This window comes from Oncorhynchus tshawytscha, linkage group LG23 (assembly GCF_018296145.1).
Source record: "Oncorhynchus tshawytscha isolate Ot180627B linkage group LG23, Otsh_v2.0, whole genome shotgun sequence".
Taxonomy (NCBI): Eukaryota; Metazoa; Chordata; class Actinopteri; order Salmoniformes; family Salmonidae; genus Oncorhynchus; species Oncorhynchus tshawytscha.
The window spans coordinates 10,339,383-10,365,332 of NC_056451.1; the positions used below are offsets into that span (position 1 = coordinate 10,339,383).

The 25,950-nt window shown below is 43.9% G+C and overlaps 2 protein-coding genes across 6 annotated transcripts; one reads left to right on the forward strand and one right to left on the reverse strand.

The window, feature by feature from the left end:
• Positions 1 to 337: 337 nt before the first annotated feature.
• LOC112223016 (GATOR complex protein MIOS) lies at positions 338 to 9,151 on the reverse strand. 5 transcript variants are annotated; one of them, XM_024385932.2, is made up of 12 exons: positions 9,087 to 9,151; positions 7,372 to 8,249; positions 6,705 to 7,188; positions 6,150 to 6,248; positions 5,716 to 5,970; positions 5,117 to 5,286; positions 4,747 to 4,812; positions 4,460 to 4,618; positions 4,010 to 4,162; positions 3,413 to 3,629; positions 2,772 to 2,901; positions 338 to 1,669 (listed from the first exon to the last, which is right to left on the reverse strand). In XM_024385932.2, the coding sequence occupies exons 2-12, from the start codon at positions 8,188 to 8,190 to the stop codon at positions 1,579 to 1,581; spliced, it is 2,643 nt and encodes an 880-aa protein (XP_024241700.1). In that variant the 5' UTR covers positions 8,191 to 8,249; positions 9,087 to 9,151; the 3' UTR covers positions 338 to 1,578. The 5 variants fall into 5 exon arrangements, with proteins under 5 accessions (XP_024241700.1, XP_024241699.1, XP_024241698.1 ...); XM_024385931.2 differs by having other exon boundaries at positions 9,011 to 9,139; XM_024385930.1 differs by having other exon boundaries at positions 8,865 to 9,129.
• Positions 9,152 to 9,687: 536 nt separating this feature from the next.
• On the forward strand, positions 9,688 to 25,689 carry LOC112222562 (collagen alpha-1(XXVIII) chain-like). The gene is made up of 36 exons (XM_042304572.1): positions 9,688 to 10,205; positions 10,615 to 10,748; positions 15,125 to 15,693; positions 16,403 to 16,423; positions 16,516 to 16,575; positions 16,749 to 16,802; positions 16,903 to 16,947; positions 17,066 to 17,092; positions 17,185 to 17,229; positions 17,333 to 17,377; positions 18,245 to 18,298; positions 18,911 to 18,979; positions 19,070 to 19,138; positions 19,348 to 19,416; positions 19,565 to 19,633; positions 19,781 to 19,849; positions 19,977 to 20,045; positions 20,181 to 20,249; positions 20,333 to 20,404; positions 20,524 to 20,592; positions 20,682 to 20,753; positions 20,839 to 20,907; positions 21,034 to 21,102; positions 21,210 to 21,278; positions 21,382 to 21,450; positions 21,579 to 21,647; positions 21,808 to 21,876; positions 21,986 to 22,054; positions 22,212 to 22,292; positions 22,377 to 22,412; positions 22,499 to 22,535; positions 22,633 to 22,853; positions 23,133 to 23,466; positions 23,723 to 23,907; positions 24,448 to 24,718; positions 24,865 to 25,689. Exons 2-36 carry the CDS (start codon positions 10,622 to 10,624, stop codon positions 25,035 to 25,037), a joined length of 3,564 nt encoding a protein of 1,187 aa, XP_042160506.1. The 5' UTR covers positions 9,688 to 10,205; positions 10,615 to 10,621; the 3' UTR covers positions 25,038 to 25,689.
• The last annotated feature ends 261 nt before the right edge of the window (positions 25,690 to 25,950 follow it).

The window sequence follows — 25,950 nt, forward strand, 5'->3', positions numbered from 1 at the left end:
TGTGATGTAATGACATTAATTCATATCGACGAAATGTTGGACAAACCTGACTCAGGGACAAAGACACGATTGATGAAATGTGATCCTCAGTTTTTTAACAAAATTTGCATAGTCCCTACATGTATATGTTTTATGAGAACTTGTGAGTTTACCCCCTAGATATTTACTGGAGAGTCATTGTGCATTTTATTTCCTCTATACAATTGTAAATATGAGGGGGAAAAACGGTAACAGTTGCATCATGCATGATAGAGCATACATTTCCACCAAAGATTGAAGCAATTAGTTACTATGATTCTGTTTTCAAAAGGCAAATGCAAAAATGCTTTTAGGAGACTTGAGTTCAAGTAACTTTTTATTCAGAACGGTACACTCCTACCGCATTTGCCAAATCCACTCCATTATGGTTCACAAAAGGGTACACCATAAAACATCCGACGCTGAGACACTGTGGTGAAAAACAGAATACAGTAGCTCACATGCCCCCTCCCTACTCCATGACTAAGTGATTTAACCAGCTCGGGTGCAGGCCCCTCTCACTTACAATGGTTCCCCGAGTCGAAGCAGTAGAGTCCAATGGGGGGGTGGCAGAGAAAGAAAAACACATTTACAATGCAGCTTACACATCGCCGTCCCTGTGGAGTACGTCTGGACACCCATCCCGGATTGATGTGTAGTATGCATATTTTGTGCGCGATTTTGGCCCGGGGAGAGAGAACTGAGAGCCTTCTCGCTCTCCAGCTCTCGCCCTCTTTGAGTCAATGGTGTTCAGTGGTGTTCCGGCAGCTGAAGTTCTTTATGAAGAGAACAATCTGGAGGGTCTTGTCGGAGTGCCGAGCAGCTGCTGTTTTTTCTCTGCCTCTTTTCACAAGACACAGGCCGGGAGAGGGGAGGTGAATACACAGACAACTTCCCCCCTCCCTGCCCCTGCACTGTAAGCCCTAACATACAATGTGAGATGAAGAGTGGCACAGACCAGGGTAACCAGAAGAGAGAGAGCATTGTCAATTTGTTCTCTTTCTGTTGCCTGGGGTAACTAACTTCCTTCTTTCATCACTTTGTCAATGTTTTTCGAGATATCTCAGTCTGACTGTGACCTAGAAAGAAAGCTTGAAAAAATGTCTTAAAACATAGCTACAATATATTGGCACACAATCATATCCTTTACCTGCTGGCTGATTAAAGGGATAGGGGAAATGAAGGCTATATGCTAATGCTAGGAATTAAAGGATCATCCTGATTCAGGTTTGGTTAGAGGAGGCCGTTTATAACACAACCTTTATAATATATCCCTTTAAGGATCTCCTTAATGTCATTAGTAAGCATCAAGCCACAATCCTTCAAGACATTCATTGATTCATCAGTAACACATCTAGCCTCTCTTACCATATGATTATGAAAAGATGTTACGTTTTTATTCAACTCAAGCGATCACCCAGTGTTAACACTATTCAAGCGGCCTGTCCAGAACAGTACCCAGCAACCTGGCTTAGTCTGGGGTGTGTCGACTGGTGGGTGCCGTAGTGTAGTGAGAGTGCACAGGGAGGTGTTAGGCTGTGGACCCTACCAGAGGCCCCTCTAGTGGCTGTCTGAAGGCACCAGGTTTCCTGTGGTGTCCAGCTGCATGCACTTACAGGTGCAGGCCGACACTGGACACTCTGTATGGTCCCTATGGGGAACAGAGAGGACAACCAAAGGTTAATCAATTAACAACCATTAAAAAATGCACAAACCACCGAAAGTGTGAAACTTTTCACAAAGCTACCAAATCACATACGCCGGTGTAGACCTTACCGTGAAATTCTTAGTTACAAGCCCTTAAACAACAATGCAGTTCAATAAATAGAGTTCAGAAAATATTTACTAAATAAACTAAAGTAAAACAAATATAAAATAAAAAAGTAACAATAAAATAACGATGCTATATACAGGGGGTACCGGTACAGAGTCAATGTGCGAGGGTACCGGTTAGTCGAGGTAATTTGTACATGTAGATAGGGGTAAAGTGACTATGCATAGATAATAAATAGCGAGTAGCAGCAGTGTAAAAACAAAGGGGGGGGTTAATGTAAATAGTCCAGGTGGCTATTTGATTAATCGTTCAGCAGGTTTATGGCTTGGATGTAGACACTGTTAACGAGCCTTTGGGGACTAGATTTGGCGCTCCTGTACCGCTTGCAGTGCGGTAGCAGAGAGAACAGTCTATGACTTGGGTGACTGGAGTCTTTGACAATTTTTGGGGCCTCCCTCTGACACGCCTATTATATGGGTTCTGGAAGCTTGGCACCAGTGATGTACTGGGCTGTACACACTACCCTCTGTAGAGCTTACGGTCAGATGCCGAGCAGTTGCCATACCAGGCGGTGATGCAACCGGTCAGGATGCTCTCGATGGTGCAGCTGTAAGATCATGAGGATCTGGGGACCCATGCCAAATCTTTTCAGTCTCCTGAGGGGGGAAAGGTGTTGTCGTGCCCTCTTCATGACTGTCTTGGTGTGTTTGGACCATGATAGTTTGTTGGTGATGTGAACACCAAGGAACTTGAACCTCTCAACCCGCTCCACTACAGCCCTGTCGATGTTAATTTGGGCCTGTTCAGCCCCCCTTTTCCTGTAGTCCACGATCAGCTCCTTTGTCATGCTCACATTGAGGAGAGGTTGTTGTCCTGGCACCACACTGACAGGACATTTTACAAGACCTATGATGCATTCAGTTGACAAAACTACTCCGATACAGAAAATGTTATCTGAATGTTCCGGTAATGTTCTTACCTAAACCAGCTGAGTATGTGACCTGCGTGGCCGCCATGTCGGCAGTTGTGGCACCAGGTGAACCAGTTGTTGAACTGGGCCAATTTGTTTTCCCTGGTCAGATCCACCTTCTCATCTGACTTCCCCGTGCCTGGAAAAAAACAACAGCTGTATGACTACACACTTCTAATCTAAACAATAAAATGTTAATGTTTGTTTTGCTTTTTATGTGCTTTGAGATTATTTTCCGTAATGAAAAGCGCTATACAGGTTAACTAAATTACTATTAATAATTTAGTTGATGTTTTATAAGCCAACTAAAGTACAGATCAGTATCTACAATCATCACATTCATGATCTGCTTTATTTATTTTCTGTGTGATTTATATCACTAGCTAATATACTGTATGTATGCATTTCTCTCGCTCAATTACCCTAAAGTGTGTGTATGCACTTGCATTCCTATTTGCATAATAGAGTGTGTAATGAGGAAGTTAGACTGGCTGCAGAACTGTGACAGTAGGGTAAAGTTGACTTTCAACACTGATCCATGACCAGTTTTTCATTCTCTCCCCATAATGGTTATGGTTAGGGGAAGGTAAACAGATCCTAGATCTGTGGCTACAGGCAACTTCCACCCAGAGCCTATCTGTGGAGCATACCATGTCCAGTACCTGGGCAGTTGGACACAGGCGTGCCCATGTTCATGAGGCAGAGGGCACAGCGGGGGAGGGGCTTCCTGCAGCCGGGGCAGCTGGTGACCTTTGACTTGGTGGGCGATCCGCTGACCCCATACTGGCTGAAGCCGCGGCCCTGGTGGGGCATGGCCGAACAGCTGTACGATATGGACTTCCCACAGAAGTTACAGCTCACAAACACCTGCAGCAGGCAACAACACAAAGGTCAAGTGTGATAATGTCTGGCAGGTTCAATTAGAGCAAGCAGAAGCCAACATGAATAGGTTATATCATCGAGATCATTGTTAAGATTATGAAGCTAGAGATGAATGTAAGGGTCCAATACAGTGTATCATTATCTGGCTGACCAATAACAAATAAACAACTAGCATCACTTATTAAGCAGGATAATCATATTCATTATTGTGTTTTAAATGTATGTAAAAACCTGCAAGCAAGTTGGTCATTCAGTCACATCCTCCATGTGACGATTTATGAAGAGATAGAACAAAAGACAGAGACGTGAATAACTATGAACAACTGTCCCTCTCTTAGTGCAGTGTTCCCTTTCCCTTTACTTGCCTGTGCCAGTGGTTTGGAGCTGGGGTCCAGCTTGCTCCTGTGGATGTCAAACTCAGCCCGTTTGTGCCAGAACCTCCATGCGTCCAGCAGGTTACGGTAGTTCTCGATCCAGCACTGGACACGTGGGTCCTTCACCACCTCCCCTGGGGAGCCCTGGGAGGGAAGAACACTTGGTAATGAAGCTCCCCTTACCAAATGACAGAGCATCATTAAGCATTTGAACCCCAGCAAATCTTAACATTTCAAAAAATCTAGAAGCCTGAATGTGGGAAAATCCTTGGGGAAAGATCCAACAATCGATCTTGAGGAAAACTGTCTAATTCTAGCCAACATGGGACAGGTGATCATAGTATGAACCACAAGGTCAGTCAGCTCATTCCATTGACTTCAACCGTTCTACAGTGTGATGTCGGGCAGCGCAAGACTATTCAGCCCCTGCTCGGACCATACCTTGAGCATGCAGAAGCTAGCGGTCTGGACGTCTCCGGTCCGGTCCACGTAGCTCTCCATCAGGTCCACTCCGTCTTTGGTCAGCCCCGTCAGCAGGATCCCCTCCAGGTTCCCCACCTCCTTCATCTCACTGGTCAACTTCTCCATGTAGCGAGGCAGCTGCATAACAACACACAGAGAAAAGGAAACGCATTCCTTTCAATAGATAGAAACGGGGTAATCAGTGAAAAAAACAACTATTATAATCTATTTAGTATATGCTGTCGTGCGTTTGCTGGAGGTCTTACCTGTGAGTCGTTAAGGAACATGCATGCGAAGGCCACTCGGTCCGTTACGGCCACACTACTCTCATACTAAGGAGGGAAACACAACAAGGTGTGTATGACTAAGCTGTACTTTTTTTATGTTGGAATCTTCAAACTACTATGTAAAACACTGCCCTCTTCATACTGCTGATGATATTTAAGATTCATTTGTAGTTTCCCTGAAAACTCACTGAGGCCCCCTCGCGGTCCCTAGCCCCTTTTGACAATTCAGGTACTATAGCCCTTTGTACTTCAGTCTAACATCATAATGAATGATATAAAGGATTGGATAATGCGCATAAGAATCTGGCAACCCAGTTTATATCAATGGTTTACCCCCTTCCCTGCGTACCAGTACTCCGTCGTAGGTGCCAGGCTCACTGGTGAGGAAGGCAAACATGACACACAGGTAGGGGTTCTTGAGCTGCAGCCTCAGAGAGCTGCACATCTCCCTCCACAGGGAACTCTTCTCGTCCGTGTAGCCTGACAACGCCATGGCAACCACGTTTAGGTTCAGGTCGCCTGCGAGGAAGGAAGGGTGGGGAGGTTTGGTTTATTTTGCTTGGATAGCTTGGTTTATTAGCCTGGTTTATGAGCTTCCACTGTACACTACAGCCAAATCCTAACCTAATATTGGTGGGTATACTTTCTGACTGTATACTGCTTTTGTTTACAGTGGTGAAATAACAGCAGCATGTTATGGTACTTTTGCTGTGACGTGATGGAAGTGACACCTCCGGCAACAAGGGCACAGGAGAGTAATGCATGTAATGTTAACACTCAATACCTAATTAGTCTCCCTGTCAGTCTGTGACCAGGCAGTAATTAGTAGCACACGTTATGCTGTGTACAGTACATACAGTGTATATTGCAAACATGTTCTTGAGCCCTTACAAAGAATCTTCAAAAATGCATTACATAGTCCTGTCCCAGATGATTCCATGCCAGTACCTCGCTCAGCGGAGGCTCCCTTGTTGAGGATCTGGATGGCCCTGCGGATGTCCAGGTTGAAGAGGGCCACGGCGGCCGCACGCTCCCACTCGCCCTCCCCCTCCAGGGAGCGCAGGAAGGGCTCCACGTTGATGTCGGGGCCTCGGTTGATCCAGCCGCACAGACGAAGGGCAAGGCTGCGCTCCTCGCTGTGGAACCTGGGGACGTCCGTCTGGCGGTCTGAGCCGCTCCAGCACCGCCGGTTCTCTGTAGTGCCTGGTGGAGTAGAGCAACAGATACAAATGTTACTTCAGGGGCTTTTTTCGCTCCAACGCAAAGACAAACCTAGGAGAAACACTGAAAAATAGTTACATAACTTACAGTGTTACATAATACTTTCAAGGGTTCAGCCTAGATATAGGCCTAAAGATGATCTATATCTTTAAGTTGCTTACCTGAGCTGGACTTGACTATGTTCTTGATGCCTGAATAGACCAGGGCCTGTTTGCTCCCCTGCTGTTTCTGCTCCACGTCTTCAGTGTACTGCTTCATGAGTGATACTTGCATAGGAAACGGAACGCTGAGACATCATAAGAACCACAGTGCAAACAGTGACATACAATATAGCAACTTAGTCTATCCTGTAGGTCAGGTGTAAGAACACAAAGACAAATGATAATTCAATAAATTACCACAGTGCAAGCAGAACGCCAGGCATGTCTCTCACACAGGGACTACCTTATCTAAAATAAACAGAACAAACAGCACATAAATCACACAAAGCTAGAAATGCTAAGAAAATAGTTAGCACCAGTAATGTAATAAACCAGGGGTATTCAACTCTCACCCTACGAGGTCCGGAGACTGCTTGTTTTTTGTTCTACCTGATAATTAATCGTACCCACCTGGTGTCCCAGGTATAAATCAGTCCCTGATTAGAGGGGAACAATGAAAAAAGACAGTGGAGCTGGCTTTGAGGTCCAGTTGAGGTTGAGTGTAATAAAGGATATAGAACAGAGTGTACCACAAGGACTTGAGCTGGGGGTCGTCCCCTCCGGCCAGCAAATGGTTCTTCCACACCTGGACCGTATCATGACCGTACCTGGACTGTGCCCTCTGCCTCATCTTAGTGGCTATGTCCTTCTCTACTGTACCCTCCCCTCCCACCCCCTCGGCACACTCGTACAGGTGCCTGCCGCAGGCCCACATGAGCGAAGTGGTGGAGCTCCAGGCTAAAGAGATACGTTCGAACACTGTGAAGTCAGTCATGACGCGGTTGGCAGCCGAAACCACCACCATGCGGTTCTGGGAAGTGGGGTGCCAGGCGAAGCTGCCAATGAGGCTGTTGCTGGGCTGCACGCTGCGCTCGATGATCGTGGGCTCTGTCTCGTCGCCGATGGGCGTGGGCGTATGCTGCATGTCGTAAAGGCGGATGATGTTGCTGTCACGCGTTAGCGTGGCCAACAGGCCCATACGCGTGGGGCACCAGGCCACCTGGGAATGAAAGGAAAGTGAGTTGTACATCCTTACATCCAAAACATGTAGGCTACAGCACAATTAAGCATTACGCTATCACACAAAAAGTATACTTCTGATATGTGCAAGTCGATTGTACACTGGATGGCAGGGGACAACAGAATTTCACAACAGACCAAAAAAAGCATACCAGTAAGTTACCTTGGTGAGCGGCTTGGGCTGCTCGGTGAGCGTGAGCACTGGCTTCTCAAATTTGCGCAGGTCCCAGATGGCCACCTGGCCCTCGAAGAAGGAGGCCACGCGGTCGGGGAAGTGGGGGTCCACTGTCACACCCTGTATGGCCTTGGTGTTGACGAAGGTCTTCTGGCTGGTGTTGCGCAGGTCAAAGATGGCCAGGTTGCGGTGCATGCCAGCCAGGAGCAGCTTCTGGTCGCGGGGCAGCCAGCAGAGGGACAGGCAAGCATCGTTCTGGCCTAGCTCATACAGGGGCTTGGTCACCACTAGGCCAGAGTCTGTGTCTCCTGACGAGAGACGGATCTTTTCAGCGGCTACACTAGCCTCTGGGGAGAACTTACTGCTAATGTCCCATATGAGCACTGAGAAGTCTGCTCTGTGCTTGTCCAGCCCGGCGGCTAGCCAGTTGCTGTCCACAGGGTTCCAGGCTAGGGTGTTGCATTGACGTGCATGCTTGGGCACAAACTCCTTCCCCATCAGCTCCTTGCACTTGGAGTTGTGGCTCTGGCCTAGGCTAGTGAGGACTACCCTGCCGTTAGCCTGTCCAACTGCTAGCAGACATTCAGGCTCGTGCTTTGGGTACCAGGCCACACATTTCATGTATGGGGTGTCTGAGTTGATCGCTAATAGGGTAGCAGCGGTCTCCACAGAGAGGGGGAGAGCTCCGGCTTTGGTCTCGCTGCACCCCACAGGTCCGATGCGGTACAGTCCAAGCTCTGAGTCACAGATGACATAGCGGTCCGCGTGGTGGGGAGACCACAAAATGTCTGGCTTTGAGCCACTCATTGTTCATATGGAAGAGCTTCTGTCCGGGAGAATTCTCTTGCTGTTTACAACTTGGTATACTGGGGGGAAACAGCATTTACAGTACAGCTGAAAGTTACCAACTGACATCTAGCAAGTAGTCTAGTAGTGAGCAAACTAATGTGTTTAGCCGACTTTATATAAACGAATATGTTGAGCATACTTTCTATATACTTTGTTGAGCATACTTTCTTTTCATACTTAAGATATTTTACAAATGTTGTCACAATGTAGTCAGCTACGATTGTGTGCAGCACGGGAGCAACATATTAGATCGCGAACTGCTAACGTTAGCTAGTGACATGTGACAAGTGGCACAGCTAACATTTAGTTAGCAATCCCAAGGCGTAAAAGAACGATAGGCCTAAATTGCAAGATGTTAATGCAACATTGTATCTCGGTAGATAGTTAATTAAACAAAAATGTGGATATAGGATACTTTGTGGCATATTTGTTAGCAAAAAATTGAAAGTCTGCTAACTTAGCTAGCAACAGTAGTTAGCTAACGTTATCTGGTTAGCTAGCTACAATTTTGTTGACATCGCAAGATTAGCTTCCCGAACTACCCGTATTAAGAAAACAGATGAACCCCAAATAAACATTAGTAAATTGTGTTTCTAATAATAAAGATTTAAAACATATTGAAAGAAACTTACACATTTCTACAGACATGTCAACATGATCAAAACTGGGAGTCCACTAGTTACCACAACTACAAAGTCAAAATGGCCTATATCGTAAAATGTCATGTAAATATTTGCTTATTGGTCTTAATTTAAGGTTAGGGTTAGGTTTAACTCACATTTTAAGAAGATAAATTGTAGAAATAGGCGGGCTTTATGATTTTGTGGATGTGGTAACTTGTGGCGAACACAAACCTAAGCCGTGCTTGTTTTCATGTTACACCAAAATATTTCCCCGGAAAAAGCAGATTACTATTCGAGAGGTCCGGTTACGCACAACCCCGTTCGAATTTTGGGGAACACGGCACTGTCAATTCCTAAAGGTGGCGCTACAACCAAAAATGTATGATATTGGGATACTACTACATTTATATTATAGTGTAATAGTAGATATGCATGTTTAATAGGCTTTTACATCTGTTAGGTGATCAAGGGTTTTCAAACTGGGTTCCCGGGGGTCCGCAGGGAAGCGCAAGGGGTAAACGGAAAAGTTGGAGAAAGATAAACAAATTCAGCCCCTTATTTTTCACTAAATTATATATTTGTTTTATCAAACCTGCAGAACACAAGCTGGGACATAACAAGTTAGCCCTAGTTTACCATAGTACTGACAGGTTGGCCTGTAAATCTAATTAAGTCTCATTCCACGTGGGCGTTAAATGATTCTTGAACATGCGGGGGAGCCTGTGTTCTGGTTTTATATACTGAAAAAAAACATGTCTGTTTTTCAAGTTAGTAGGCGTGCAAGTGGAGAAGAGGAAAATCTTCATAACATGTATCAGTTGGGATTTGAATCTACAACATCCAAACAATCACCATGCAGAAAGGTTTACAAACAGTTCTAAATTGCAAATAACGGGATTCAACGTAGACTGTGGGGAAAGTGAAATGTTAAAAGAAACCACAACGTGTTTTAAATTTTTATCCTCAGCTTTTTACACCTCTATAGTTCTTAATTAAGCTTAATACGTTATAAGGAGTTCCGTCTTGTGTACGCTGCCCAGAGCTACAGTATTACGCGCAATACTAAATCAAATTGTATTGGTCACATACACGTCCTATGGGTGACTACAATTTATTCCGTGTCTAAAACTGTGAAATGTCATAAAGATACATGAAGATAATACATAGTGACGTGTAGCGCACAATAATCTACACATTCTTGCAGACGAACCGAGCGCTGTCCTTCCCGAAGCGACATCGCACTTCACGTAGTGGACTAGTCCGAGCTGGTGATCAGGACGAGATGCTGTTTCCTAAACCACTCCAGATGATTATACCAAAACCGGCGGCTGTATTTAAATAAGAACTAAGGTAAGATGATAAAATCCACATTTTCAAATCAAATTACAACTTTCTAACTAGTTTGGCAATTATTTTCTCTTGTGGAATGTAAAAGATGAAAAAATGATTATTTTACACTGATGACTTTGTTTTCTAGGCAAGAAAAAAAACATAAATGATGTGGCATGTTGTTTTAGTTGATCTGTATAAATAGTTGACAACATTACAGGAATTCATAAAGTACATTTATGTTGCCAGCTTCAGCCCATAGTTGATACAGTGACTCTGCAGATGGCTCATGTACTGTACATTGATTCTGTGCTCCAACAATAAGGGTGAGAATCAAGAATGATCGTGATTGAGGAGGAGATCGCATCCACACCTGCCATATAGAATGATGTCACACTTGAATAAGACAAGTTTTTTTCTTTATGTTTAGGGTGTGAATGTTGAGAAAGGACAAGATGGGGAAAGGAGTGGCTCTGTTCCTTCTGCTGTTGGCACTTCTTCACGAGGCTATAGGCCAGAGAAGAAGAAAAGGAAAGTACAGTGTCCTCAGAGATGGAGAAAATGGTAAATGACGTCCACATGTTAGTGATGATGGTCAGTCACTGTGGCTTATCCGTTATTATTTTTATCTATATGGCTACATTACATCTGAAATACCCCGTGCATGATAAAGGGGGGCTGAATTGACTGATTTAGCCTCGGTTTCAATTCTCCTCATTAGGAAATGCGACTGAGAATAACAGTTAACCATCGTTCCGTGTCATACCCTCTTTTTCCTAAATTATTTCGCAAATCTTAGTTTTGGACTGACTTAATGACAAAAATGATCCTATTTACACTAGAATAAATGTTTCTGACTCATATCGATGGCACATAGGCCGTTTTCAAGAGGAAAAATAGCTTATTACATTCAGTTGCTCTTTAAGGTGTTTCTGTCTTTTCTAAAAAAGGGTGCACAATCTGCTGGAGAAGTCAAACAACGTTCTCAGCCAACAGGAAGATTTTAATTTATCAATGTCTAAATGTCTAAATCATTGTAACAGTGATTTACTCTAAGTAGTACAGTGCATTCGGAAAATATTCAGACCCGTTGACATTTTCCAAATGTTGTTTGTTACAGCTTTATTCTAAAATTGTTTTTAAAAATGTTTCTTCTAATACATCTACACATAATACCCCATGATGACAAAGCAAAAATAGGTTTTTAGATTTCTTTGCAAATGTATAAAAAAAATTAAAAAACTGAAAAATACATTTACATAATCAGACACTTTACTCAGTACTTTGTTGAAGCACCTTTGGCAACGATTACAGCCTTAAGTCTTCTTGGGTCTGAGGCTACAAGCTTGGCACAACTGTATTTGGGGAGTTTCTCCCATTCTTCTCTGCAGATCCTCTCAAGCTCTGTCAGGTTGGATGTGGAGCATTGCTGCACAGCTATTTTCAGGTCTCTCCAGAGATGTTCAATCAGGTTCAAGTCCGGGCTCTGGCTGGGCCACTCAAGGACATTCAGAGACTTGTCCCAAAACCACTCCTGCGTTATCTTGGCTGTCTGCTTAGGGTCGTTGTCCTGTTGGAAGGTGAAGCTTCACCCCAGTCTGAGGTCCTGAGCGCTCTGGAGCAGGTTTTCATCAAGGATCTCTTTGTACTTTGCTCTGTTCATCTTTCCCTCGATCCTGAGTAGTCTCCCAGTCCCTGCCGCTGAAAAACATCCCCACAGCATGATGCTGAAATCACCATGCTTCACTGTAGTGATGGTGCCAGGTTTCCTCCAGATGTGACGCTTGGCATTCAGGCCAAATAGTTCAATCTTGGTTTCATTAGACCAGATAATCTTGTTTCTCATGGTCTGAGAGTCTTTAGGTGCCTTTTGGCAAACTCCAGGTGGGCTGTCATGTGCCTTTTACTGAGGAGTAGCTTCCTTCTGGCCACTCTACCATAAATACCTGATTGGTGGAGTGCTGCAGAGATGGTTGTCTTTCTGGAAGGTTCTCCCATCCTCACAGAGGAACTCTGTAGCTCTGTCAGAGTGACCATCGGGTTCTTGGTCACCTCGCTGACCAAGGCCCTTCTCCCCCGATTGCGCAGTTTGACCGGGCACCAACTGTAGGAAGTGTCTTGGTGGTTCCAAACTTCTTCCATTTAAGAGTCATGGAAGCCACTGTGTTCTTCGGGACCTTCAATGCTGCAGAAATGTTTTGGTACCCTTCCCCAGATATGTGCCTCGACACAATCCTGTCTCGGAGCGCTATGGACAATTACTTCGACCTCATGGCTTGGTTTTTGCTCTGACATGCACCGTCAACTGTGGGACCTTAAATAGACAGGTGTGTGCCTATCCAAATCATGTCCAATCAATTTAATGTACCACAGGTGGACTCCAATCAAGTTGTGGAATGGCAACAGGATGCACCTGAGCTCACTTTCGAGTCTCATAGCAAAGGGCCTGAATACTTATGTAAATAAGGTATTTCTGTTTTTGCTTTGTCATTATGGAGTATTGTGTGTAGATTGATGAAAATATATATTTTTAAAATCCATTTTAGAATAAGGCTATAATGTTAAAAAAAATGCGGAAAAAGTCAAGGGGTCTGAATACTTTCCGAATGCCCTGCATACTGAACAAAAATATAAAGGCAACATGCAACAATTTCAAAGATAAGGAAATCAGTCAATTGAAAAAACATTTCCTCCGCATAGAGCTGATCAGGCTGTTGATTGTGGCCTGTGGAATGTTGTCCTACTCCTCTTCAATGGCTGTGCGAAGTTGTTGGTTATTGGTAGGAACTGGAACACGCTGTCGTACACATCCATCCAGAGCATCCCAAACATTCTCAATGGGTGACATGTCTGGTGAGTATGCAGGCCATGGAAGAACTGTGACATTTTCAGCTTCCATGAATTGTGTACAGATCCTTGCAACATAGGGCCGTGCATTATGAAGCTGAAATATGATGTGATGGCGGCAGATGAATGGCATGACAATGGGCCTCAGGATCTCATCACGGTATCTCTGTGCATTCAAATTGCCAGCAATAAAATAATTTGTGTTCATTGTCCATAGCTTAGGCCTGCCCATACCATAACCCCATCACCACCCATGGGGCACTCTGTTCACAATGTTGTGTCATGACATTGGCCTCTTTGGGTACAGCAACCCCATCCCCCTCTCCCTGCCTCCCCCTTGCCTCCTTCAACTAGGCTGCTGTGGTCAGAGGTTGTAAATTCCTGAGAAGACCCTGCCACATGGCCACACAGTATAGAGAGAGTAGATTTTCATGGAGAACAAAGGAAATCCACAAATGTCATGTTCCGGAGAAAGTATAAAAGATCGGTGAAGAATCCAGCTACGAACTGGTCTGTTTGTCACAACTTGGGGAAGCTCATGGGAGATGGGTGTGGCCACATTACCATAACAATGTTTATTTTATAGCCTCAGATATGAGGTTTACATCTAATTATTGTATAAGATGAATGAGTGAGTATGAAATTGTTTACACAATTTTACAATGTGATTTTGGACTGTTTAATGAAGGAAAACTCAAAAAGGGGATTGGAGTTAAATAAATCAGAGGACCGCCCCTGAGCCCAGTTAGGGTCATGCGTCCTGGGACAGCCCTTTTCTGCCATTCTGAATAAAACCCCCACTCGAGTTTTCAAATCAGCAGACCGAGCTTTCCTCAGTTACGAGATGGCTAAAGGTTACAGACCATGTTTTTCTCCATTAGGAGGACAAAGGTGGTAGACCATTGCTGAATCTTTTAACCATACCACGTGGTTAAACTCTTAGACTATCGATACCGACAGAATAAGAACAAGTCTTTGATATTAATTACTAGTCTGCAGCTAGGAATTCGGTATCATTGAACGCGAAGAACCACAACCGCCAAAACATTCATTCTATAATGAAACAAATGAATGTCACTGTTAGTGAGAATTTAAAAATGGCCAAGATAATCCCTCCACCTGACAGGTGTGGCATATCAAGAAGCTGATTAAACAGCATGATCATTGCACAGGTGCACCTTGTGCTGTAATAACGCGTTTTGTATGGAAAAACCCATTCTGATTGACTGGGCCTGGCTCCCAAGTGGGTGGGCCTATGCCCTCCCAGGCCCACCCATGGCTGCGCCCCTGCCCAGTCATGTGAAATCAGTGGTGAAAAGTACCCAATTGTCATACTTGTAAGAGTATAGATACCTTAATAGAAAGTTACTCAAGTAAAAGTAAAAGTCACCCAGTAAAATACTACTTGAGTAAGTCTAAAAGTATTTGGTTCTAAATATACTTAAGTATCAAAAGTAAATGTAATTGCTAAAATATACTTAAGTATAAAAAGTAAAAATATAAATCATTTCAAATTCCTTCTATTTAGCAAAGCATGCGGCACCATTTTCTTGTTTAAAAAATGGATGGATGGCCAGGGGCACACTTCAACATTTAGAAAAATTTGACAAAAGATGTGTTTAGTGAGTCTGCCAGATCAGAGGCAGAAGGAATGACCATGTGTTGTCTTGATAAGTGCGTGAATTGGACAATTTTCCTGTCCTGCTAAGCATTCAAAATGTAACAAGTACTTTTGGGTGTCAGGGAAAATGTATTGAGTAAAAAGTACATTATTTTCTTTAGGAATGTAGTGAAGTAAAAGTAAAAGTAGTCAAAAATATAAATAGTAGAGTACAGATACCCCAAAAAACGAAGTAGTACTTTAAAGTATTTTTACGTAAGTACTTTACACCACTGTGTGAAATTCATAGATTAGAGCCTAATTTATTCATTTTTATTGACTGATTTCCTTATGGACTGTAACTCAGCAAAAATATTAGACATTGTTGCATTTATATTTTTGTTCAGTATAAATGTTCATTTGCTTTTGACATTTGCCTGAAGTTTATCCAATCGATCTCCATGTGAAACACATGTATGCATCCCTCTCCCAGACATGACAACATGCTCCATGGAGGTGGCCTTCATTCTGGACAGTTCGGAGGGCGCCAAGACCTTCCTGTTTGAGAAGCAGAAGTCCTTTGTTCTGCAATTCAGCACTCGTCTCACCATGCTCCAGTTGTCTGGATGGACCCTAAAGCTGCGGATGGCTGCTCTCCAGTACAGCAGCTCTGTGTCTGTAGAGCACAGCTTCACTGCCTGGCAGGACCTGGATGTGTTCCACAGCAGAGTCAGCTCCATGGCCTACATTGGCCATGGCACCTACTCCACCTACGCCATCACCAACGCCACACAGCTCTTCACCCAGGAGACCAAGGAGGACAGCGTCAGGGTGGCGGTGCTCATGACCGACGGTGCCGATCATCCGAGGAACCCTGATGTGATCGGAGCAGCGGCGGATGCTAAGGGTAGTGGCGTGAAGCTCATTGCTATAGGGTTGTCGGACCTGGCCCGCCAGAGCCAGAACAGTGCCAAACTCCGGGCTATCGCCAGCACACCGGCCAAGCAATTCGTCCACAGTCTCACTGACCCCCAGCTAGAGGAGAAGTTACTGAAAGAGTTGGTGAGTGTTCTGTTATCAAAGTCACCCTACACTCAAGTTGAAGATGATTGGTATGCTTAACCAGGCCAGCACGGTATGGTTTGGGATCATTAGTTTGTAGTGTGAAAAGGGTATAATAGTACCTTCCACACTGCCTTTTCTATATGAGTATGAGAACTTCACAGCTTTTTCCAGAGGTTTGTGAGGGTACAAAGTGAGGGTAACTAAGTTAGTTGACACACAACATCACTGTCCAACAGTACTGCGCTCCTCAAATAAACGTGTCTTGTTATCATGTCTGTGTCCTAAGCGGGGGCTCAAACCTCAATGGCAGAATTGTTCCTGTGTGGGGAATTCTTCCCCTAATATGCATTTTCCATAAACACAGAGATTTGTCTATAGTTTAAATGAGATCAAGACCTGTCTATGGGCAAATAGTAGCATAAATTATACATTTTCCAAAAATCATCATAGTTTTTCTAATTCATAGTCATTAGCGGAGGTTTAAAAGAGAACAGCTTTATTAAGCAAAACTGACAGGAAGTGATCTAGCTCTGTACCCCCTGTTGTTTTATTCTTCCTTAGAACAATGTCTTGACCATCTGTACCATTGTTTATGTACAGTAAGGCTTGCTCAGGTACAATACAATGTTCAGTCAATAGTGGTACTGTTGGAATTGTTTCTAGGTAAAAATCTCACACAATCGTCTTGTATTTTCCTCCCATCCAGGGTGCAATAGCGCTTGAGGCGGTAAGTACTTCAAAACAATAAACACTACAATGCCACTGGAAGTAGCAGGTGGTGTGATAAGACTGCTTTTTGTATTCTTTTCATTGTATCAGTGTCCACGGGCTGAAGTGTGTTTGTGTGAAAGAGGGGAGAGAGGCTCTCCTGGAAACCCAGTGAGTACACTAGACGTTTTTTCAACAGAACATCTAGGTCTACAGTAAGGATTATGCAGTAACCCAGTATGACTGACGCACCACACAAAAAACAAAACAAAAACCTTGTAAGAAATACAGAATACTATCATTCAACAATGACTCCATATACTAACTTATTGTGTATCGTCAAGGGTACAAAAGGAGATCCAGGATATGAAGGACCATCTGGTCCAAAAGGATCACGGGTAAGTAGTAAAAACATAATGATTTTCACTATTTTAACGACCTCAGTGATCTACATACAATCCTGATCTCACATTTATAACACTGTCTCAATTCTACAAGGGAGAACCTGGAGTCGGTGGCCGACCAGGAAGTGACGGTCTTGAGGTATACTATGTATTTCTTTATTCTGTCATTATTAACATCCATCTAACCGCCACATTTCCATAGTTGACTGAGATACCTTCAGTACTGGGTGTTGAACACTGTTGTTCTTACTTCACAGGGCAGTCCTGGTTATAAAGGTGACAAGGTGGGACATCTGCTTTCAAGACATTTCAGAATACAACTGTCTTGCTTAAAAGTGTTTTGCCAATGATTGGTTGAACCCGTGCTGTATTTCAGGGGGAGATAGGAGACTGTGGCACCCCTGGGGGAAAAGGAGATGAAGTAAGTACAATGATTAATGTGCCATTTTGGTTCAATCAACATTGTGATCTATTCTACAATATGTGTGCCAACGGAAGCATGATGTCATCTTGTCATCTTACAGGGCCCTGGAGGACCTCCTGGCCCACGGGGACCTAGAGGAGACCAGGTACAATGTAACATCGTTGTTTTTATTAGAACACAACTCCTTCAACACATTAACACATCTTTTTAGGACCTTGTCTTAATCATGAATGCATATGATACAGTATGTTCATCTGAAATAGGTTAATTGATTCTCAATGAATGATGCACTTTAGAGCAAGGGCTGAGTACTTCTTTCACTGAGATGTTTGATGACAGGGTGAAAATGAGTACAGGCATTGAGAACAGACAACATCCAAGTCACTCAGAGACATCCCTTATTCCCTTTCATTCTCAAACATGGATAGTGGAAGTTGAGTTTTGTCGTTTTCCCACCCATGCACTTATGGAATGTGAATTTTGGATTATGCCTAATCCCAATGCTAATGTGAGTATCTAAAGCAGTGAATCCAGGCTTGCAGGATATTATTCTTTTCCAGGAGCAGACTTTGTGTCGTAGGATTAGCTGCTAGGACAGGGTTGCCAGTACAGTGGCACTGTTCCTCCTCACTATCAGCCCCTCGTCTGGCATGGTATCAGTGATAGTGTTGTTTTGACACCAGGCCCTGACAATGGAACGAAACTCCTGCTCTGTTCTGTATAGTTCTGTGCATTTGTATTGCATTAGTTCAATTGTAAGAATTGACTACAAACTGGTACATTGTAAAATGTAACATTTGGCAGATATCAGGGATGAGTTAGATTTTCTGGGCTATCAATTCTATACAAACAGTAGCTACATTACTGTACAGTGAGAAAAAAGGCTGTTGTAGACATCATTTCACGTGGACCTATTAGGATACTACAATGGAACCAGTGCATTATATAAATCAACTTCATTGTTCTTTTATTCATTAAGGCCATTTGTGGATTTTTTTGGTTTCTTCCACAGGGTGTTAATGGACCACCCGGGGACCAGGGTCCGGAGGGCCAAACAGGACCTAAAGTAGGCACGCTGATTCTCAGCCAATGACATTCAAGGGGGCTAGGAAATCAGCCAATTACATTCATGGGTGCTACTGTATGACACTTTCGTACATGGAAACACATTTTCACACAGCATCTCTATTGTCAAAGTGTGTTACTTGGCCAGAGAAGCCATGAGAGCCGAGTTGACCTTGCTGTCCGTTTCTATTTATATACCGATCCTTCACTTTCTGTCACACATTGACCAGACCTCTCAAACAAGGAAGGCCTTGGAATCAAGAGTGATTTAGAGCCACTTAGCTATTTAGCAATAAAAAATATAAAAAATCTGACATAATCAAGAACATAATGTATAGCAGAAACAAGTGACTGCTGTATTCTTCGTAAATGCCATTCTGAGATGCGTTATTGAATCCCGTGAAGATCCTTTGTTTGTATTTTATTGCCATTTTCCTCGTAGACTTCTGTTGGAATGGATAGAGTTCCTCTGTGGAGAAGCACCGGGGAAGGGTTTTCTCTTACAGTATGAACTTGGAATAGAAGTGTTTTATGACTAACTTGTTGGTGGTGTGGGTTTCAAGTAGTAGGAGTTTTGACGCATTCACACAGTGATCGTACACCTCTAACACAGGGGGACCAAGGAACCACCGGTGCATCTGGACCAGCAGGTGACATTGGCATTGGGTTCCCAGGTCCAAAGGTAACCTAATAATAACCATTACAGAGATTATGCTATACATTTACAGTTTATGTAAATAACATAAATGTTGAAATGTGTCATTGTTCTCAGGGGGCCAAAGGAATTCAGGGAAGACCAGGAACCCTTGGTCCCATTGGCATTGGAGAGCCAGGACAGCCAGTAAGTATTACTGTAGATGCCAGCTTTGGATACCTAAACAGTGATCGCTATGGGAACGTTATACATGACCCTATCCTTCAACCTCTGATTCATATGATCAGATTTGACAATGGTAATCTAAAAACGAAACTAAATGTTGCCATTTACTGGACAGTACATTTTGAAACTGTTTGAGGGTCAAAAATTAAGAAAGTGTTTGTTTATTTCAGGGACCCCCAGGACTTGCTGGAGCACAGGGTAACCAGGGAGCTGTTGGGGAGGGGCTCCCTGGCTCAAAGGTGGGCAAATATTTGAGTGTCCAAGTATTATACTGTTAGGTATAACTGTACACATCCTAAAGTCAGAATGAGGTCTGGTATAAGTACAACGGGCCATTAATATGTCTTTTTTTTAATCAATGTGGACTCAAGTATCTATTTTTTTCAGGGGGATCGAGGCCACGAGGGCCCCAGAGGTGAGCGTGGTCTCACTGGTGTTGGGGTCAAAGGTGATAAGGTAAAGCAAGTTTAAGACTATTGGACATTACTATGTTGAGGTCTTATGTTGGTCCGTATGATGATAAATGATCAACGATCCATTGAGAATGATCCCATATTCCTTCAGTGAAATGACATTTGATGGGAGGTCTTATGTTTCTCTCAGGGAAATCCTGGACAGCTTGGATCACAAGGACCGGTGGGAATGCCAGGGGCAGGAATTCAAGGAGAAAAGGTACATTCTGATTCAACTGCAGTCAGATCCTTCTGTATAATGTCAATTTGTCTATTCTCAAACATACTGTATACTCACACATACTTATACTCATATTCCTTTTCTTCTAATGTCCCCTTATTTTCAGGGGAACCAAGGGCCAGTTGGCCCTCCAGGCCCCAGAGGGAATCCAGGTGTGGGACTTATGGGCCAAAAGGTAAGGTTGAATGTCACATGATCAAAGGGAGTCTAATGTCAGGCAAAAACGGACGTCTTAGATCTGAATGCAAGACGCAAACATACAGTATATTCATTAGTAGATATGATGTCACATGTACTGTTTGTTCTACAGGGAAGCCAAGGCTTCTCAGGTGAGCCTGGAATCCCAGGGGAGAGCGGTGTTGGGGAGCCAGGACCTAAAGTAAGTCTGATGATTTAGTAAGACAGTATTTAAACCAGATGAAGTAAAACTGTGTTAATAGAGATTTGCAAATGTTCCTCTAGGGAGACCCAGGATCGGAGGGGTTACCTGGTATTCCGGGCCTCTCTGGAGAGGATGGAGACATAGGACAGAAGGTGGGCACAGTGTGCTGTGATGCAATGTCATTATCACTAGGACAGTACATTAATGCCAGTCTGTCAACTGACAGTGTTCATTGTTTACAGTATTGTGTATTTATTTCACTTGGTATCAGGGTGACATTGGGTTACATGGGCCCAGGGGACGTGATGGGGCACCCGGAAAAGGTGTCCCTGGAGAAAAGGTACAAATCAGTTATCTTAAAGCATTTTCACTATTTTAAAGGATGTATGGAAAAGATTGTCTGAAATCAAGCTGTGACTATTCTCTCAGGGGGACCGAGGGGAGCGGGGCTCCAGGGGCCAGCTTGGGGCAGTAGGGCCTGTGGGGCCAATGGGGGCCAAGGTAAGCACATGCACAACAGTCATGCTCAACACTACTGACCCAAAGCAAGGTTGGTTCTGCTGTTATAAAATGTTTCCTGTTTCAGGGTGAACCCGGAAGTGCTGGACGAGCAGGTACAAACGGACCACCTGGGCGGGGGTTACCCGGTATCAAGGTAAGTTCTGGTGAGAAGGAACATTGACAACACTGTTGGTTACTACTTTATTAGGATATTAAAGTGTTACCATATCTTAAGGGTGACGTCAGTGTTCTATTTTATGTTGGGTTGTTTTGTTTCCAGGGGGACCCTGGTGCAGTAGGCCCACCCGGACATGTTGGTGAACCAGGAATAGGAATCACTGGACCGAAGGTCATTTGATTCAGCGTCTTTCAGTTTGATTTGGGAGGTGCAAGTGTTTCTCAAATGTCCAATGAACCACATAAGACCATTGGTGTGAAACCACTTTCACTTTTTAGGGTGAGAGAGGGCTACCAGGGCCCATTGGTCCACCTGGGCTTGAAGGGGAAGGCTTTCCTGGAACTCCAGTAAGTATCCTCATTTTCTCTAGTATTATGATCATACTCATTAATCTATGCTGACTATTCAGTATGTATACTGTATGAATGGATGTTCTGTCATGCTTATTAGGGAGCCCCTGGAGTACCAGGATTGACAGGTGAGATTGGACCAGAAGGAAAAGGTTTACCTGGTCCTAAGGTGAGTTTTCCAGTGTAATGAACTCTATTTAGTTCACAAAATAACCTTAACCCAATTATAGGGGCAACTTAATGTGTTTGTTTTGTGATCTCTATGTGAGTATTTAACCTGAGGATCTTTCTGTTCAGGGAGACCGGGGAACTCCAGGCCCCACAGGACTAGCTGGAGCACCAGGAGTTGGGCTAATGGGCCCCAAGGTCATAAATCTTATTCAGACCAATAATAATCATTTTTACCAATGTGTAGGAGGAGAAATTAGCCATCGTGATTTGAGTACACAGGATATCAATGATTGAACAAGATTAATATGAACCATATGACTGGCGGAGCATCACGATGACATGATTCTCTCTGCAGGGGTCAGCTGGTCAGATTGGAGCACCGGGTCCCCAGGGACTGCCTGGAGAGGGCATTCAAGGACCAAAGGTACAACTAAAGGACCGTTTAGTAAGCCATGTTAGGTCATGGTACAGCCAGGCATATACTAGTGCTGTGTTTCCACAGGTCAAAATGCTGAATTGATTTTCCCTGATAGGGGGAGTCAGGATTCCAGGGGATCCCAGGCCCCAGGGGGCCCCCAGGACAAGGTATTCAAGGGGATAAGGTAAGAACCTCCACACAAACAACATAACATGTAGCTTAATAAATATAGAGATGTTATCCAATCTCTAATCTCGGCAGCCAGAACCAAATCCAGTCTCACAAATGGTCTTGAACTTTCAAAGTTATAGAAAAATGATCAAGTTTTGCTGTTCCTACAGGGAGAAAGGGGGTTTGTGGGTGAACGAGGCAGAAAGGGGGACAGGGGAGAGACTGGAGAGACAGGAACTGCTGGACCTTTGGTACTAGTCTTACTATAAATCTGGAAAAAGCATGGACATTATCAGATGTATATATTTGTTATTGAGTGACCTCCTGAATTACAGGGCAGACTGGGAGAAAAAGGGGAACCTGGCCTAACAGTAAGTATAGTCTGTTTTGTACACTGTACCGCCGTACTGTAGTATTACAATGACTAGACACTAAAGTGTTTTACCATCTGTTACAGAGGGAGGAGGTCATCAAACTGGTCAGATCTATATGTGGTTAGTGTGGTACTGTGGTAATTCACACACCAGGTACAATACCATACCTGTAATGGCTGCTTGCAGAGACTTTCAATGAATCGATCTCTTTCCCCAGGTTGTGGGGTGAAGTGCCGTGAGAGCCCACTGGAGTTGGTCTTTGTGATTGACAGCTCAGAGAGTGTGGGCCCTGACAACTTCAACGTGGTTAAGGACTTTGTGAACGCTCTGGTCGACCGTGCCTCCGTGAGCCGGGAGACCACTCGCGTCGGGGTGGTCCTCTACAGCCACATCGACATGGTGGTGGTTAGTCTGCACCAGCAAGCCAGCCGGGACCAGGTCGAGACTATCTCAGTTTTATATTTCTCAAAACTTTATTGAATCCTCTGTAATGATAACATTCAATTCATATGACATAACAGTTCAATGCAAGTTGATTTTCTCTCAAGCGCCCAAAATGAAAAATCTTACTCTCTAGTACAGTAGCCTGGTTCCAGATCTGTTTGTGCTGTCTTGCCAACTCTTATGGTCACATAAGACTTATTGTCACATAAGACCTCACAAACAGATCTGGGACCAGGCTACATCAGAGATGTTATAAATATTTATCACCACCAGGTGAAGAAGGCGGTCCGCACTATGACCTACCTGGGCGAAGGCACTTTCACGGGCAGCGCCATCCATCAGGCCAACCAGGTGTTCCGGGCGGCCAGGCCCGGGGTGAGGAAAGTGGCCATAGTGATCACAGATGGACAGGCGGACGAGAGGGACTCTGTGAGGCTGGAGGAGGCAGTGAAAGAGGCCAATGGCAGTAACATTGAGACGTTTGTCATCGGGGTGGTGAACCAGAGTGATCCGCTGTACGAGGAGTTTAAGAAAGAGCTCCACCTCATGGCCTCTGACCCAGACAGGGAACATGTCTACCTGATTGATGACTTCAGGACACTTCCTAGTAAGCAGGAAGTACCTTCCACTATGATGTCCATTCTTACTGAAGTTTATGTTCCCTGTAAGGATCATCTTGTAAAGCCACAGTTATATTTGAATAGTTAATGTGGGCCTAAATACTTCTAAAGCCAGAGAAACACCTGTGCTGTTAAAATTATCCAAAGAAAATTCAGTCCTAAATATCTGTACGTTTTACATAGCTGTGTCTTATTGCCTAGTCCAAATAATATCGGGGTACTGTCTTGTCTTGGCTCGTCCAGCCCTTGAGAGCAAGCTGCTGAGTCGGATCTGTGAGAGTGATGGCGGGGCCCAATTCAGCTCCATCCCTAGCTCCAGATACTCCCCCGGAACCCCTGGACAAGCCGGGATTGTCAGGGAAACCCCAGAGAGGACTGATACTGACACGCCCACTTTCAATGGAGACTTTAAAAAAACACATATGGTGGTGAGAATGACGACACTTCCACTTTACATAATGGTTCTGTCATGATCAGAATAGGGCTGCACATTTACCGAGCTTTACGGAGCTCACTAAGCTTTGCAGTACAATATATCATGTCATTGTAAAATATAATATTGTGAAGAAAATTAGGAGAACTCACCATAACCAAATGTTTGCTAAGGCCCCACATAAGAAAAGTTGAATTTCCGCTAAATCAGCCATGAATTGAGTGTGTGTGTGTGTGTGTGTGTGTGTGTGTGTGTGTGTGTGTGTGTGTGTGTGTGTGTGTGTGTGTGTGTGTGTGTGTGTGTGTGTGTGTGTGTGTGTGTGTGTGTGTGTGTGTGTGTGTGTGTGTGTGTGTGTGTGTGTGTGTGTGTGTGTGTGTGTGTGTGTGTGTGTGTGTGTGTGTGTGTGTGTGCATGCACATGTTCATTTGAAAATGCGTTCATACATGGATCTGTGTGTCAAGATTTTGATTGCAATCACATACTATAGCAGATGTACAAAATACATATATCCATTTTTTTACCCTCTGTTAAACAGCCAGGTCCACCAGGAGAGTCAGACAGAGTCTTTACCCCACAGGGCCCCCAGTCCGGGGACCAAGATAACTCAGAGACCTACAGGGTACCATCCTTTGACAGGGAACCCTTCAAGCGCCTACCAGAGTTCCTTCTTCCGTCAGAGATGAAGAACCCCTCCCACAGTGTGGTCATGACGGGCTCCCAGGCCCCAACCCAGAGGCCCCTTACCGTAAAGCTACCCGGGCTCCCCCCAACCTCTCCACCTCTGCCCCAGGATGCTTTAATACCGGGTGATTTGATTGATAGGATATAGCACTTTTCCAGAGCTCAAACTACTGTGTAGCCTTTGCTGATATTTCCTATTCTTGTCATTTCATAGAATGCTATACAGTACAAGTAAAAGCAATGTCCCCCATTGTTCTTCCTTTTTCCCCAGATGAGAGATGTGGACAGACTCTGGACCCCGGGCCTTGCAGGAATTACTTTGTGAAGTGGTACTATGACACTACGGCTAATGCCTGTGCCCAGTTCTGGTTCGGAGGCTGTCAGGGAAACCAAAACCGATTTGAGTCGGAGAAGAGCTGCAAAAAAACCTGTGTTAAGGTCTAACATAAACACAGTTGTTGACTTGTTTTGAATGCTTACAAATCTACTTGACTGTATTGATAAAGACATGATACATTTGGGTCAAAGGTGGGTCAATTTCAATATCAGTGCCTTATCTCTTCACCAATACTTTGACATGGGGATAGAAATGGATAGAACAAAGAGAGTACTAGGTGATGTTGGGACCAAATGTTCGATCACAGTTATTTTGGATTCGTATTCCCTCGTCTTGGAACTGTTGGTGGTAACATGGCACCAATTCAATTTAACTTGAATTAAATTGAATTTATCCCCTCAGGGGCAATAAGCTATTTATATAACTTTGTATATGTGTGTCTTTGTTTTAACATAAACTCCCTCATTTCTTGGAGGTAAATAACTGTAAGTTGAATGAGACTTAGGGCTTTTGAAAGAAGTATACAGTGAGGGAACCATTCCATTTATTCATGTTCAAGATGGAGTAATAAGGGCAGTGCGAACCGTATTGGTTTCCAAAAACACCGTTGAACACTAAATGGCAATGTTACAAACATGGCAGACGTTCATAACACTAACCTTTATCTCGGATTAACTTTCCTATAAGTAACTAATTTGTATGAAAACTGACTGCTGGATATTATTGTTTATAACACTGCACAATTTCATTAAAGTTAATTAAATGAACAAAGAGAATGTCGTTCATTTGAACATCCAGATATATTTGAACATTTGGTGCAATATTACACTGTTTAATGCATTCGTGTCTGTGGTAGCAAATGTCACCAACCCCCACTCCTCCAACCTTCGCAAGTGAACCGTTCAAAAAGACAGACTTGCGTAATTGAAGAAGCAGAAGGTGGTTGATCTTGCGTCGGGGAAAGTGTCTTGTCATCACCTGAAAGTTTAAGTTTGACGCTTAAAAGCGACGTCTGTGCAG

Coding starts and splice junctions, on each gene's coding strand:
- LOC112222562 (XM_042304572.1), top strand. CDS start 10,622: ATGTTGAGAAAGGACAAGATGGGGAAAGGAGTGGCTCTGTTCCTTCTG. Junction 19,850..19,976: donor CAGGAATTCAAGGAGAAAAG/GTACATTCTGAT, acceptor CCTTATTTTCAG/GGGAACCAAGGGCCAGTTGG. Junction 20,405..20,523: donor ATGGAGACATAGGACAGAAG/GTGGGCACAGTG, acceptor ACTTGGTATCAG/GGTGACATTGGGTTACATGG.
- LOC112223016 (XM_024385932.2), bottom strand. CDS start 8,190: ATGAGTGGCTCAAAGCCAGACATTTTGTGGTCTCCCCACCACGCGGAC. Junction 4,619..4,746: donor TGTTCCTTAACGACTCACAG/GTAAGACCTCCA, acceptor GTTGTTATGCAG/CTGCCTCGCTACATGGAGAA. Junction 1,670..2,771: donor CACATACTCAGCTGGTTTAG/GTAAGAACATTA, acceptor TGTTCCCCATAG/GGACCATACAGAGTGTCCAG.